Source organism: Doryrhamphus excisus, chromosome 9, assembly GCF_030265055.1.
Source record: "Doryrhamphus excisus isolate RoL2022-K1 chromosome 9, RoL_Dexc_1.0, whole genome shotgun sequence".
Classification (NCBI taxonomy): Eukaryota; Metazoa; Chordata; class Actinopteri; order Syngnathiformes; family Syngnathidae; genus Doryrhamphus; species Doryrhamphus excisus.
The window spans coordinates 11,225,981-11,242,964 of NC_080474.1; the positions used below are offsets into that span (position 1 = coordinate 11,225,981).

Consider the following 16,984-nt stretch of genomic DNA (forward strand, 5'->3'; position numbering starts at 1 on the left):
CTTTGGAGTGGCTTGAATCCTATTGAGATCATGCTGGAAGCAATGTGGCTGAATTACAACAATTCTGCAAAGATGAGTGGCCCAAATTCCTCCCCAGCTGTTTGTTTTCAGCCAAATCAAATACATAATTAAATGAATGGCAATAAAATGAATGAAATATTTCCTTTCATCATTTGGCCTTTTCTAACCATTTAACAATACAGTATGTTCAGTAGCAGTAATAAGACAATTCAGCAATTCAACCAAAGAATGTCAGCCTGGTGGCCATTTCAGTGGTCATTGTCTGCATGGTAGGGGAAATCAGACATTATTAGTAATGTCAGTCAGCCCTGAAGCCAGACAGTCAGCTATGAATCACATGTCAAAGCCTCATCTTTAGTCTTTATGAACAATACCGTTTGTGCGCGTGCTGTGTTTCTGTCTGTCTGTTTGTGCGTTTGTTGTGGTGACCTGGTGGGCGTTTGGTGCTCGCTGCTCAGTCTTCGTCCGCCTCTCTGTCTTGCTGTCTTCCCTCACGCTGCTGCGTGCAAACTTCATTTCAACACCCTGATGCATTCTTGTTGTTTCCAGCTTGGAAACAATTTCTGCAAGAGTGGTTCACTACAGAAGCTACAACCATGCCTTTTATTCGAGGCAGATGATTTATGGGGTCCTGGTTGACAATTACAGTGGTATGTTTCATCTTCTGTTGGTCGATGAGTTGAAAATGTATACAATTTTTATTGGATATGGCAGCAGATTAAATAGCAACTATGTGCTGATGCCAAATAGCATACACACAACTTCCTTTACATTACACACAATTTCACAAGAATTCAATCAAAAAATCATTTATTTTACTTTACTTTCTTACTACTACTTATTGGTACAGTAATTCCTCGATTAGCTCAGTTAATCGGTTCCAGTTGGACTCACCCGTGATGTGTAGGTTTCCAAAAAGTAAGATTCCTTAGTCATACACCATGTCATTACTAGCATAGAAAACCTGTTTATGACCTTCCAAGTAAAGTTAGAGCCCTGTCGACATTAAATAACACCCCAATAGTCACTCGAATTACCTTTATTTGCTTCCAGTTTGTGTACAGTACATCCCGAGGTGGCTATTGTAATGTAACATTACTGCCACCTAGTGACCAGTGTAGAATATTGCATATCACAACGCCTTTGCATGTGTCTTCTGAATGTTTATGCTTGAAAATGCTTAATTTAGGCAAAGAGTATTTGCTTTAATATTGTAAATATATTAATACAGCAAATAACAGACTGAGAGTATTCTATCCAAATATCAATAGTATCGGTACCAAAGGCATATGTGTTTGGTTTCTTATATTAAGACATTCATTCATTCATTCATTTTCTACCGCTTATCCTCACGAGGGTGACGGGGGTGCTGGAGCCTATCCCAGCTGTCTCCGGGCGAGAGGCGGGGTACACCCTGGACTGGTCGTCAGCCAATCACAGGGCACATATAGACAAACAACCATTCACACTCACATTCATACCTATGGACAATTTAGATCAATTCGCCAACTAACCTAACATGTTTTTCCCCGGAGAAAACCCATGCATGCACGGGGGAGAACATGCAAATTCCACATAGAGATGGACGAGGGATTGAACTCGGGTCTCCTAGCTGTGAGGTCTGCGCGCTAACCACTCGTCCGCCGTGCAGCCTATAATTGGACAAGTTTTTTAGTTTTTTAGATCATGTTAAGAATCATATCTTTAATGAAGGTAAAAACCCAACCTAAAATGTTTATCACTTTTATCCATAATTTTTGTTTATTTATATGCATTTCATATTTTTTTGGATGTAAAACTATAATTGTAAAACTATAAAATGGTGTTTTTAGCTTTCTGTAATGGATTAATTGGATTAATGTTATTTTTTATGGGAAACATTTTTTTGGTTAACATCCGTTTCGGTTAGAGTCAGACCTTAATGACGCTAACCAAGGTTCCACTTTATTACAAATATCCCTTTACATTACATGCATTTATTTGAGTGAAATAAAATCAATATTCAAATCAAAATAAAATGTAAATAATTATTCAAACAAAAGTAACAACACAACAACAAAACAGACATTTGTGAAAATAAACATAGAAAATAACTATTACACTTATTACACTATCAATTTGATAATTATATTAACCTTGGTATCGATACTATTAATACTGAGATCGATCCATCCACCTCTAGTGCAATCTGCTTAATAATGATGTTGGAAGATTATTGCCAAAGCAATAAATGTACAGCATATATCTGATATCATCTAGATATGTAATCCAAGATTATCCAAGATTCTTAAACTACCTGCTGGAGTAGTACTGTACAGTAGATGATGGATGATACACATGCACAAAAATTGCAAATTTGGCAACATTTTCAGGATGTATTAATTGTGTGTGTGCATGTAACGAGCTGGGTGTTAACCAGTAGCTCACGCATGCCCTTAAATGTACAGTATAAACATTTATAAGTTGAACAGTAAGTGCCTTTCCATGTGCTTTGTTCTGCTTGAAAAGCTGCCCACACTCATGCTCTGGCCGTGGGCGGCTTTTACTTGTGCTGCCAGATTAGCTTTGCAGCCTTCAAACACAAAAAAACATTTAGTCAGGTCAACTTAAACAAGCAGAAACCAAACCGCCATCATTTCATTAACACCAGTGATATTGTTTTGTTAAATTACAAACTTTTCATTTGGAGTGTTTGTTGGCAGAATCAGCATCAGTTCCACTGTGTGCAATCTCGATGTGAATTTCAACACATTTTTCAGGGCAATGTCTTTTTTTGCATGATGATGGAAGATGAATGCATCAGAAAGTCATTTCATTTTTGCACAAGCAGGTAAAAGGAACATGTCCCAAATGCTGCATATGTGAAGTACACCATTACATAAGTCTTGGATGGTACAGATGCTATTCTACGCTAGTTATACTAGAAGTACAATGAGCCAGAAAGCAGTCGGAATGAAAATTCTCTATTTATTCCTGGATATTTGAAGTGCATTCTAAAAATTTTACCTGCATTCCAAATATCAGGGCCAAATGTTTTGCGCATAGTGAGGTGAATTTGAAGTGGAAAAATATCCAACAACATTCAAAAGGTATTCTTACTGTATTCTAAATATTCTTACGGTATTCCAACGGCATTCCAGCATCATTCAAGCATGAATGAAAACACTAACACCTGCTAACCTTGAAAAAGTGACAATATTCCCCTTTGACTTTCATCCATGCTTTCATCAATGCTGACGAATTGAATATTTCGAGTGAAACACATTGAGATAAAAAAATCCAACACGATTTGTTTGAAATGATTTTTAATGCTAACATTGTTTGTCATTTTCAAACATTTCATTCACCAGTCACGGTGAGTCTCAGCAGGCTTATAAAAATCCATAACTCTGTTAATATTACATCCAAGTTATTCTCCTCACGGGGAAGAAAAGCTTAAGCTGTGGGATTTTCATACCAAGCGTTTCAAATCAGTACATCTGAAAGATTTCTTCTGCTACCCCAACATTTCTCACAGTTATCAGCATGAACATAACCATGCAGCACATCCTTGCACTTGGAGCTTAGGTGTCACCCTGTTTAGATTCATTTTCAACTCGGTCACATTTTCAGATTAACAAAAAAATGATAAAATATTACATTATTGTTATGCAACAGAGCTATACTTTATGAAAAAAAAACGCATTTATTAAAAACAGAAAAATATACAAACTTCTTCAGTGCTTATGTTCCAATTTTCTACAAGAAAAGCTCTGATAAAACATTCCACTGTTCTCAAATATCTAACTTTTTTTTACACAAAATAAGATGAAAAATAAATAACCAAATCAAGAATAAAGAAAATCAATCAATCAGTAATAAATAAATATAATAATAATAATAATAAAACGGCAAATAATAAAAACTTAAGAAACCACATATAGTTGGTGGGTAGACTAATTATTTTTTTCAGATTAAAATTAACAAAGCATACAGAGCCCTGTAGACATGACAAAACACGACTTTTTTTATTTACAACATATTGCGCAACTGCAGGGTCTTGAGACACATGCTAACTCGCAAACTAGAGAGCTAGCGACCTAAACGGTAGCCTTCAAGTTATTTCCTTTAAACTTAAATAGCCAAAAACTTACCACTTCCACACGGATAGGGAGGATAACTATTAACAGTTATTTAACCTTTAACATGATCATCAAACATAATAATTTTTTCTGGGTACATGATACCATACAGCATCCATATCAAACTTGCACAGGCCGCACTAACATTAAACTTTTATATCAAGGCGGGAGCCTCAAACTATTGTCCTGCGGGCCACATTTGGCCCGCGGGCCGCGTGTTTGAGACCCCTGCTGTACATGCTGGTAGGTATGCACATTTATATTCTCAGACTTGATTGTCCCATGATGTGGCATCTTTCCTTTGGCTCTGTGTTTACTTTTAAATTAATAATGACATTTTTCTGATTACTCTGAAGACCCATCTGTTTCTGGCTGCTAGCAGAATTGTTGACACCTTAGTTCCTCAGTTGAGGGTACTAACAATGCAATCCAACATTGAAGACAGCCAGCATGGCAATGCTACAACCTCCATAAGTGTCACCCTTGAAAGCCTTTAATTATTGCATTTAGTGCTTTGCTGATCCTCTCTTCTCTGTTATGTCATTCGAAGCTGAGACATCTGTGTCATTAATGCGGCCCCTTTGTTCCTCTTTCAGCTACGTTTCAACTCCATGTGCCCCAGCATCAGTTCTTCAGAGCTTTGACTCATTTTCTTTGACATCAAAGTCACGCGGAAGGATATTACAATACATAGAACCTGCTGGGTCAACAATGCCCCCTTCCCTAATAGATCCAAACAGTCCAGTTGTATAATTATTTCTTCTTTGCAGATGGTTGGTACTCTGTCTCATTGAATTAATGACTCAAACATAAAAGCATGACAGATTGGAAGGAGTCATCATGCTAGTTATTTCACTTTTCAATCTGTTTTTTATATCATATATCAAAATATAGGCTGTACGGTGGTTGAACGGTTATCGCGCAGGCCACACAGCTTGGAGACCCGAGTTAAATTCCACCCTTGGCCATCTCTGTGTGGAGTTTGCATGTTCTCCCTGTGCATGCGTGGGTTTTCTCCGGGGACTCCAGTTTCCTCCCAAATTCCAAAAACATGCTAGGTTAATTGGTGACTCCAAATTGTCCATAGGTATGAATGTGAGTGTGAATGGTTGTTTGTCTATATGTGCCCTGTGATTGGCTGGCGACTAGTCCAGGGTGTACCCCGCCTCTCACCCGATAACTGTCCGGAACTCTTGAAATGATAACGTATGAGTCCATTTTATGTCTACTATATTGAGAATATGAATGTAAAAGTAACTATAGGGGTGTTATTTCATGTCTAGAGGGCTCTAATAATGTTAAAACAGGTTTTAGATACAAAAATATTCTATTTATGAATAAGGAATCCTACTTTGCGGAAATTCATTAATCATGGTCGGCACATTATCTTTAAAGTTGGTGGTCCTAATGAAATAAAAGTCGAAACACATAGAAAAATAAATATACTTGAACTAGTCTTTGTTTAACTGGCTACAACAGTATCTATATTTTACAGTTCACTCCCCAGCAAGATTAAGTCAACTTGCACAATTTAATGATGTCCAATACAAGAGCTGATCACTTGAGCAAAAATTCAGTTTGACTGTCCTGTGCTCCCTCTATGTGACTATGACAGTAGACTAGGCCACAGCAAGACCAGCATGTCCATCGTGTGAGATCGGTCCCATGAAGCCATGTTATATAACTGACAAGAAACACTGACACAAGCTCACACATGGACCAAACATTCAAGTTCTTGAAGCCCAGTGGAAAAAGGATGATTTCAATGCAGTCCCTAATGGCACCACTGGGGATTAGTGTGCTGGTTGCAGTATCTTTGGGGAATGGTGGAAGTGCAAATACTGAGGGTTGGACGAGCGCCAGGTGAAAGCCACTGTTGTGTGAATATTGCACTTCTGATAGTTTTGCATCCGGTGTTCGATGATCATTTTTCAGGCGACATCTTGTTTCAATCTCATCGAGCAGAGGTTCCAATGGGAAATGTCAGAAGTGACAGAAATACACTGCCTGGGAATGTTGGGTTGCTGAAAACAACACGTATGGCAATGGAGACATCTGTGAAAGACATGATGTTGTCCAGTATGAAGCAGTAAGCTAACACTAGCAGTGTTCATATTTAAACCTTTGACTAATATAAAGCATAAAATATACGGCATAATATTACAGCAGTAGTTAGTTTGCTTCCTTCCCTGCAAGCAATTGCAGGGGCGGTTCTGGAGCTGATTATATTCTGATTTCATCATGATAATAGTCACTTTTATAGAAAATGTTGATCTAAAATCAGAGGAGAGGAGTCAAGCGAACACAATGGTTTGCAAGGGGAGGAGTGAGCCAGCGTAGGGTACAGTGGCGCATGTGAGTAGTGGCAGGGGTCTAATGTATATTCACATTAAGTCTCAAATTACAGTTCTTTTGGTTGTGGTGTTTTCGGTGTTCTGTGAAAATACTGGATTTCAAATTCAGATTATTGTAAAATACATGGTAGAATTGCCAGGGCACTGATCTTCTCCTCCTTTAGGAGTTAAACTGCTTTGGAGCATTTGAACCTGACTGAAGTTGCCATGGTGATCCACAATGTAGGGTTACAAGTAAACCAGCGTTGTAACACTGGAAGACCTCAGTGAAGTCCAAAGATAGCTGACTGGCTTCCCTTCATAACACCACTAAGTATGATTTCAGGGTAGAAACCACAAGTATTAAAAACACAGGAAATGTCAGGTGACGGTGTGTGTGCACTAAAAGACTAAACATCCATCCAGAAGAAGAAGAAGCTAGCGTTGTACAAGCCTGTGATATACCGTATGTATGTTTGGCTGCTCTTCTCTTCCAAACAAACCATTGAAAGAGGCTGCATGCACACGTGGGTGCCCTGGTTCTCATCAAGTGCCATCTGAAGCATTTCACAGCAAACACTTTCACAAGGTCAATACTCACACCGTGACGCAACTGCAGAGGCGTTGCAAAAACATCAATTTGGAACTCCAACAATTAATTTTTTCAGCCTTTTGTTGAATTAATTCACGTAGGACCAAAGTCAACCAACACTACGTCACTGCAGTTTTTTTCGTTTGTCACAGATTATGTAACTACATTGTTTTACTATGGTGGGCCTATACAGTACTTACATGTTAGACTTAGACAGACTTTATTGATCCATAAGGGAAATTGATTGGTTTACAGTAGATCAATTGCAGAAGAAAAATAAGCAATAATGCAATAAGACAAAAATATAATAAAATAAGATAAATAAAAGAATATAAGAAACAATATTTGCATATTCATAAATAGTCTGTAACAATATGGTAAATACAACCTAAATGTACACTTTATACAAGAGATGATGATAGTACAGTGCAATAATGTGGTGGATTATCTTGTACACTCAGGTGAGGTACTGTAGACCTGGACGGCATGTGGAATGAATGAAGTCCTGCAGTGTTTACTGTGTGAACGGAACTGCAGGAATCTCTGAGAGAATGAGCGTCACTGCCCCTCTGTTGTCCAATGGAGTGGTTGGGTGGGGTTGTCCATGATGGAGAGCAGTTTGTCCGGAGTCAAACTTCTATCCATGCATCCCTTTTCTATGCAGTTTATCCTTGTGTGGGTATGCTGGAGCCTATCCCAGCTGTCTTCAGGCGAGAGGCGGGGTAAACCCTGGAATGGTCGCCAGCCAATCACAGGCCACATATAGACAAAAAACCATTCACACTCACATTCATACCTATGGACAATTTGGAGTCACCAATTAACCTAACATGTTTTTGGAATGTTGGAGGAAGCCGGAGTACCTGGAGAAAACCCACACACGCATGGGGAGAACATGCAAAAAAATTAAAAAACATATATATATGAAATCACTTATTTTCTGCTGTATTACTGCAATTTTTTGGACTTTGTGGATTATTTCAAGTTTTTTTTCAATCCATTCTGATTATTTCAGTCAAGAAAGGTTTTGTGTTGGAATCTGTATCTACATCTTGCCCTTGTTTGTTCTGTGTCCAATATTACCAAGGAGTGGCTTGGTGCCTCATTCTCTTGAACAAATAAACACTTCTAGAAGTCCCCAAATCCCCAAATATATCCCTCCTTTTTCGCCATCTAATTTCACTATGTAGTTGTAATTACATTAACTATAATCATGTTTCCACAAGATATCGGCATCATGTTGCCATTGATTAGGTTAGCATTTCCAGTGTGGGTGTGTATCTGATGACAGATTAACATACTGTGATTTAGCACCAGAAGCTCTGCAAATAATGCAACATCATAACAGCAGGACAGTATTTAATTCACCAATGAAAGCTCCAAACTAGCCAGAAGGTCTTGGTTGTGTAGGACCAAAGGCTTCATCTATAAAACTGTGTGTGGACTGAATCCCAAAACACTGTGAATGGTTGTTGGTCTACATGTGCCCTGTGGGCTGGTGAGCAGTCCAGGGTGTGCACCGCCTCTTGCCCAAAGACAGCTGGAATAGGCTCCAGCATACCCACTATGCTCCACCATAGCAAATTAATGGATGGATGACTGAAATAATCAGTAAAATGAAAATAATTCAGTTTATTGCAATCTCAGAGAACATCATGTAAAATACACCTGTGTGACATCCTTTCCACCCTGATCCTATCCATCCTGGTCACTCTCTGCTACCTTTATATTACATTACCTTAATACTCCGCATGGAGTGAAGAATAGTGAATAATGAAAAATATTTTTTCTTCCCTTCCGTGTGAAACATACATTTTTTACTTATGTTGTACTTCTTCTCCACTCCATTTGAAACTCTTTCTTAAGTTTGGAACAACTAAATCAATAACTAGTTAGTTTGGTATTTTGCTACTGTATATGCAATGAATGGCGGCTGTCTGTCATGTCCCTGAAGTGATCCTGTACCCTGCGTATTAGTGTGGGTGTTGACACAAATAGTGTAAATCTGACTATAGGGGTGCTATTTCATGTCTACATGACTCTAATAATGGTCACAGGTAACAGGTTTTCTATGCTCTGACTCTTATGTTGCGGAAATTCACTTATCTGGAACCAATTAACCGCAATAAGCGAGGGATGACTGTACTTCCGAGGAAACCGAATCCCCAGTTCTGATGACATCTGACAATAAGAGACTTTATTAAAGGTTTTCTTCCTGATCATGTAGTACAGTTCAATAATTGACTTAAAAAATACTTCCTGACTCCCATTTTCCAAGAGATTTTTGGCACAAAATACAAAGTCAGATCCTTTTAGAGTGGAGTGGGTGTGTTTGTGTGTGTTGTGCTGACAGCAAGGTTACAGCTCAATGAACCTTTAGAGGAAAAAGAGCATTCAAAAATATCAACGAGGAAACAGTTCACATCGCACACGCCACCACACTGGTAGATCATAATCAATACAAAGCTGAGGTCCATGATACAAAAGATTTGCTTTTGGCATTGGCAACAGTTAACAGTGATCCAACACTTCCATTCCTTTTGTTGTGCTTTCTTCATTGTCATTTTTATTATTCTTATAATGATTGAGGATATCATCTTAATTCACTTGCATATCATAAAATATATGTGTAATTTGGACTTTGCCTTTCTCCATTGCTTTTGAAAGCCATACTTACAAATGTTATTGTGACAGCTGGTGCTTCTTCCTTTACTTTCCAATATCCATTCATCCATCTTCTTGCCACCTCATCTGGCTCCTCTCGATGTGGAGGAGCAGCGGCTCGACTCTGAATCTCCCCCCAATGCTTCTCATCTCATCTTAAGGGAAACTCATTTTGTCCACTTGTACCCGTGATTATGTCCTTTCAGTCACTACCCAATGTATGGAGATGGAGCGGTAAATTAAGTGCTTTGCCTTTTGACTCAACTCTCGCTTCACCATGACAGAGCGATGTAGAGTCCGCATCACCGTAGATTAGACAGATAATAATCTAGGAAAATAATCCACAGGCACATTGAGGGCTCCGGTACAGAACAACACAATTTAAATAGAAACACTGCTTAATTTCACTACGTACGTACATGTCATGTAGATGTACATTATAACGAACCGACAGACAGATTTCACTGAAAAAAATGTGTCCTGTTATTTTCCAGCTCGGTCGATGGTTTCAGGTCATATAAATAGCGGTCTTATATTTATTGTTGTCACTACAAGCACATCCGTCATTCACAGCAATGGTTTGAAGTCCAGGAAAAGAGGTCAGTCCATATTCACCTCAAAGAAATGATATCATTTGAAGTGGCATTTGGATGAGACTTCAAAGTGATGTTCCAGCACCAAAGGGGATAGGGAAACCGGTCCATAGAATCCCAACTTCATTTCCTCGACTACACAATGCCTTCACTGCGTTTGCTCCTCCACACCACTAGGGCAGTCATGAGTAGGGTGACCAGGATGGGCATCACGATGAAAGGACCTAGGATGCGGTTGGGCGGGTCCCTCAGCAGTCGCCCTGACAGCGAGCAATTGTGGAAGTAATGCTTGTGCACTCGGATGAAGAACTCATCCACCAGCCGGTTAGGCCAAAAGCACTCCATCTTTAATGCCACCAGGTATGTGCAGTTAGTCAGCTCCCCGTAGAGTCTGTATTGGTGACAGAGAAAAAAAACATGCATGTTAGGTTCATTGGTGACTCCAAATTGTCCATAAGTATGAATGTGAGTGCACTTCCTGTGCTGACAGACCGCTCGCGCGCGCGCTCGTTGAGTTAAGCTAGCTCGGTTCATTCCGATCTTCAACAGATCTTTTCTTCTAGACTTTTTTCTCAACCAATATTTTTTTTCTTTTATAAACTAAAACGACTGACTGGACCAAGCTTGCCCGTCGACTTGGACTTCCAGCGGTGTCACCGGAGTTGTTCTTCAAGTTTCCTACTAACTCGCCGATCAACAAGAAACGTGAGTATGGCTTCTTGCAACTCCTGCTCCCTCCTCCTTGAGAGGCTTTCCCTGCTGGAGGAACGTGTCCGCCAACTAGAGCAGAGTAATTTCGTAACGATAGATGTGGCGGGCACACCGGATAGCGTAGGTTGTAGCCAACCTACTAGTCCGGTTAGCATTAGCCCTAAGCGGCCGGCTAACCGCGGTGAGCCAATTCAGACGCGTAACAGTTACACTCCCTTAGAAAGCCCCACTATGTCACAGTCTACTGGCTCCCGCACATTAGTTATAGGTGACTCCATCACCCGTAACATTAAGCTTAAGAACCCAGCCACCGTAATGTGTATTCCTGGGGCCAGAGCACCCGATATTGAAGGTAGCCTTAGGGAGCTGACTCGCAACAGGTCCAAACACCAACATAAAGCAAACAACACTAGTTTCTCTGATATAGTGATACACGTCGGCTCCAATGACACTAGGATGAGGCAATCAGAGATTACAAAAAGGAACATAGCAAGGACTTGTAATCTCGCCAGAAAGATGTGTCGGCATCGAGTTGTTGTCTCTGGTCCCTTGCCTGCGAGAGGCAATGATGAGAGGTTTAGTAGATTATTCTCGCTAAACCGGTGGCTGGCTGGCTTCTGTAACGAACAGGGATTTCAGTTTGTAGATAACTGGCCTTCCTTCTGGAGGAACCCCCGACTGTTTGGTAGAGATGGCCTTCACCCTAATGGGGTAGGTGCTCTTACCCTTTCCAGAAATATAGATTACTGTTTAAGTCCCACATGACATCCTGCACTAGAACAAGTCGGGGGACAGGTGATTAGCGAGCCTGTTAGAACGGGTGTGGAGTCTGTAAGGTTATGGCTAACTGGCGCTATGCTGGACTTGAACAATACACATAGCCCTTTCTGTAGAATAAAGCAACATATTATGCATACAGATTCACAACCCATAAATGCTCCACAGTCTGTCTTGCCTTCTACTGAGGTAGGGCCTCGTGATAAACTTGAACCTCCCTCTTGTACTGGTGATGATTCAACAAACAACTATCAGACCCCTATGGTATTGATTTCTTATCGTGTGTACAACAAGTCAAAATATGGCATGGGTTCTAGACGGAGCAATCTTGTTAATATTACTACTATTAATTCTTTGGGAGTGAACAGCCTCAGTCAGCTTCAATGATCTGATAAGAGATTATAATCTCAACATAATCGGTCTTTGCGAGACCTGGTTAAAACCAAACGATTTTATATCCCTTAATGAGGCATCTCCACCTAATTTTTTGAGTTCTCAGGTTTCACGTCCTAATAGGAAAGGTGGGGGTGTTGCCCTCATCCATGAATCTGCTCTTAACCTCAGTACTTGGTCAAAATCTGAAATTAAAACATTTGAGGTTCTCGTTTTGCGATCGACCGCATCATTGCCATTTTATCTAGCACTTCTCTATCGTCCTCCTGGTCCGTATTCGGGCTTCTTGGATGAATTTTCTGAATTTATTGCAGACCTTGTAACCCACGCAGACAATATTGTACTCATGGGTGATTTCAATATCCATGTCAATTCTCCTGAAGAGTCCCTTAGTGTGGCTTTTCAGACAATAATCGATACCTTTGGTTTTGTTCAATTAATTAATGAGCCAACCCACATCAGTGGTAATACCCTGGATCTGGTTTTAATTCGAGGTATTAGGACCTCCAACGTAACAGTCCTCCCTTACATAACCACTGTGTCTGACCATTATTTTATAACATTTGAAATCTTGACCCAATCCCACCGCTTGGACCGGAACCAGTGCTCTAGCAGTCGTAATATTAGTTCTTCGACTGCTACTGCACTTGCTGAGGCACTGCCCTCAGTGGTTTCCTCTTTCCCTTCCTATAAGGGCCCTATAGACAACCTTACAAATGATTTCAACAAGGTGTTATGTAAAGCTCTTGATACTGTTGCACCTTTGAGATTTAAGTGTCATGCCAAAAGACTTACTCCTTGGTTTACAGATGAAACTCGAAGGCTGAAACAATTTTGTCGGAGATTGGAGCGCAGATGGCGTGCAACTAAACTTGAGGTCTTCCGACAGGCATGGGGAGATAGTCTGACTAAATATAAACAGGCTCTTGTTGCGGCAAAAAACAACTATTTTTCTAGACTAATTGACCTCCATAAAAATAACCCTAAATACTTATTCGACACAGTTGCATTGCTAACCCAGAAGAGGACCTCTCCTAGTAGTTCCCCTTTCTCAGCCGATGAGTTCTTGCGATTCTTCGCAAATAAAGTTGAGCTCATCAGGAAGGAAATAAAGGACACCCTACCGCCAGACAGGTTTAACATGTCGACCGCCATGACCGCTGCTGGGACTACTTCCATCCTCTGTCCCACTAGTTTCTCCTACTTTGAGGAAGTATCTCTGGACGAGCTTACAAAACTTGTCAGTGCAGCAAAACAGACAACATGTCTGCTTGACCCGCTTCCTGGGAAACTTGTTAAAGAATTGTTCCCAATTCTAGCCCCCTCAATCTTAAATATAATTAATCTATCACTCTCATCTGGCACTGTGCCTGCAGCTTTCAAGACTGCAGTGATTCGACCCCTGCTGAAAAAACCAACTCTCAACCCCGGGAGTATTTCCCACTATAGGCCGGTGTCTAACCTCCCATTTCTGTCCAAGATCCTTGAAAGAATTGTAGCACAACAGCTCAATGACCACATGGCTTTGGGTGATCTTTTTGAACCTTTTCAGTCTGGTTTCAGGATGAACCATTCCACTGAATCAGTCCTTGCAAAAGTGACAAATGATCTTCTTCTATCTATGGACTGTGACACATCTACAATATTGTTATTACTTGATCTCAGTGCTGCTTTCGACACTGTTGATCACTCTATCCTACTGGAACGCCTTCAAACATATATTGGTGTTACTGGTCCGGTACTCTCTTGGTTTAGATCTTATCTTGAGGATCGGACGCATCGTGTCGTTTGTGATGATGTGACTTCAGAGTTCTGTGGTGTCACTTGTGGAGTTCCACAAGGTTCAGTGCTCGGCCCTCTTTTGTTTAACATTTACATGTTGCCGCTTGGCGACATCATTCGCAAACATAAGATTAGCTTTCACTCTTATGCTGATGACACTCAGCTATATGTCCCACTAAAGTTAACTGACCCGCATGACTGCTCTAATTTGGAGGCTTGTCTCATTGATATTAAACATTGGATGTCCTGTAACTTTTTACTCTTGAACCCTGATAAAACTGAGATGTTGATCATCGGCCCTGCTAAACAGAGCCGCCTGTTTAAGGACACCACTCTGAGTTTTGATAATAGCATAATTTCCCAAAGTGACTCTATGAAAAATCTGGGTGTGATATTGGACCCGACTCTATCCTTTCATAAACACATTAAGAATGTTACTAAAACAGCATTTTTTCATCTTCGCAATATTGCGAAGATACGATCTATTCTATCCACTTCTGATGCAGAGACCCTAGTCCATGCATTTGTCACGTCTCGCCTTGACTATTGTAATGTACTGCTTTCTGGTCTTCCAATGGCGAGTCTCAAAAGCTTGCAGTTAGTACAAAATGCTACAGCACGACTTCTTACAAGGACATGTAAGTGTGACCATATTTCTCCAATACTAGCCAACCTGCACTGGCTCCCAGTTCATTTAAGATGCGACTTTAAGGTACTGCTTCTGGTTTACAAAATATTACATGGGTTGGCACCTTTTTATCTGGTTGACCTAATTGTACCCTATGCTCCGTCTAGAAACCTACGCTCACAACACGCCGGTCTTTTGACTATCCCGAGAGGCAGAAAGAAGTATGCGGGCTCTAGAGCCTTTTCCATCCGGGCCACAACGTTGTGGAATGCTCTACCTGTTAATATTAGAGCTGCTACCTCAGTAGAAATGTTCAAGTCCCAACTTAAGACTAATTTCTATACTTTAGCGTTTAGTTAAAAATATTCCCTGCCTGTTTTGACTGCTGCTCCTTCTCTCTCCCATACCGCCGCCATCAGGGGATGTCGTTTGTCGTCTATTGTCTATCATCTACTGTTGCCTGCTTGTTAAGCCCTTTGAGGCTCTTTTGTGATTAAGGGCTATATAAATAAACTTGACTTGACTTGAATGGTTGTAATCCAGGGTGTACCCCGCCTTTCGCTCTAAGACAGCTGAGCTGGGATAGACTCCAGCATGCCCTCTTGTATAGAAAATGAATAGTTGGACATTGTATGTTACACCACCTTTGACTCATGCTTTGCTGATTCTTTGTATCCGTTCAAGCCACAATGATAGGGTGAGGCCATGAGGGGAATGTATTTGAGGCAGAAGGAACATTCATAATGCATGTGTTGTCAGTGGATGTATTTAGAGGAGACGGGGATGGCAGCTGCCCGAAAATAAATATACCGTCATCCGCAGTGTGAGAAATCCACGAGGTTGTAGTATATAATAGATAAGCCATTTCAGTTACTTTGCCCATCCTTACTCTAATGTGCTCTCTCACTCTATCTTGTGTTCTTGCTCTCATAACGATGACTGCTGCAATTATAAACCTTCAAAACTGTGACATCAGGATTGTATGTCATCCGTGTAGAGAGAAAGGGTTGATAACCTTTACTGTCAGCTCCAAATATAGACGGCCACATTCAGACTAAGACAATCAATTAGTCATGAATGCAGAGGGTTGGATGTTTGTGCTGTTGACAGCGACGATGGAATGGTGAAATGTCTAACCTCTCCAAGACCAGAGACCACATGCTCATTCAGTTGCAGTATAAACACACTGGAGGTGGTTTGAAGTGCAGGCAATAATAGTAAAACTCAGCTGGGTAAGTTGTACCATTATTTAGACCAGAGGTTCTAAACCGGTGGGTCGTGGTTTTGTTGAGGACAGGGGTGCACTGGGGCTTACATTTGGCCTAATGAGCCTCCTCTACATAACTGTCCAAGGATAGGATTGAACTAGCACCTTCTGCCTTGAAAGGGAGCAGCTTATAGAATTACACCCATAATACACCAATACCCCCAATAGCCAGTCCGCCATTTTGGTAGTTATACTATAGAAAACCTGTTTATGACCTTATAAATAATTTAGTAACATTATTGGAGCCCTCTTAACATGAAACAACTACCAATCACCACACATCATTGCAGTTTGAGCTCGTGTTCCATCTTTCCCTCAGTCGTAAACAAAACTCCAAGGTACTTAAACTAATAATCAGAAATTTTTATTTTGGAATAATATGCCTTTATTGCCAAAATATTTAGACTTTATTCCCATATTATTATGACTTATCCACCAACCTAATTTGCCAAATATGATGGCTTGATTTTGTTTTGTTAATTTGTCATAATATTATGATGTTTTAAAAAATGACGCCTATATTCATTTATATTTCAACTGGATGGTACTAGAAGGATTTTTCCTCATATTACGAATGTAGTCTTTTTTTCTTAATAGTTTGACTTTGTTTTTCCCTGAGGGAATCCCAAAGGGATTAATGAAGTATTCTGTCTGTCTGTCTTTTGTTCTGATTAAATTAAAACTGTTTTTCCATTTCTGCCGTTGCTTTTTACCCCATCTATTCCAAATTTGACCAGCATAATATTTGGACTAATAAATATTCTTGTAACATCAGAACATTCTCCGTAATCTAATATTCCAAAAATGTATTTATTGTTTCATTTGTATTTAAAATAATTTTTAACAAATATTTTAGCTTCATGCTACTGAAATGTTATTTTTCCTCATAATATTACCTTATTATTGTAAAATTAGGACTTTTCCCCATAAGATTACAACTTCTTGATTTTAATGATTTGACTTTATTCTTGTAAAATTACTGCACTGCAATTACTTGTTAAATGATATTTTTAGAATGTGCCGCGTGGCCAATAAAAGACACCCACAGAGTTGCAAATGGCCCCCGGGCTGCACTTTGGACACCCCGCCAGTCAGTGGAATT

General features: G+C 40.0%; 1 protein-coding gene across 1 annotated transcript in view; it reads right to left on the reverse strand.

Moving 5' to 3' along the window:
- Positions 1–5,331: 5,331 nt before the first annotated feature.
- LOC131136089 (receptor activity-modifying protein 1-like) overlaps positions 5,332–16,984 on the reverse strand; it is a 48,819-nt gene continuing 37,166 nt past the window's right edge. Inside the window, exon 3 of the mRNA XM_058082589.1 lies at positions 5,332–10,715. Within this exon, the coding sequence (XP_057938572.1) occupies positions 10,460–10,715 (256 nt within the window). The 3' untranslated portion in view covers positions 5,332–10,459. The remainder of the gene's footprint in view (positions 10,716–16,984) is intronic.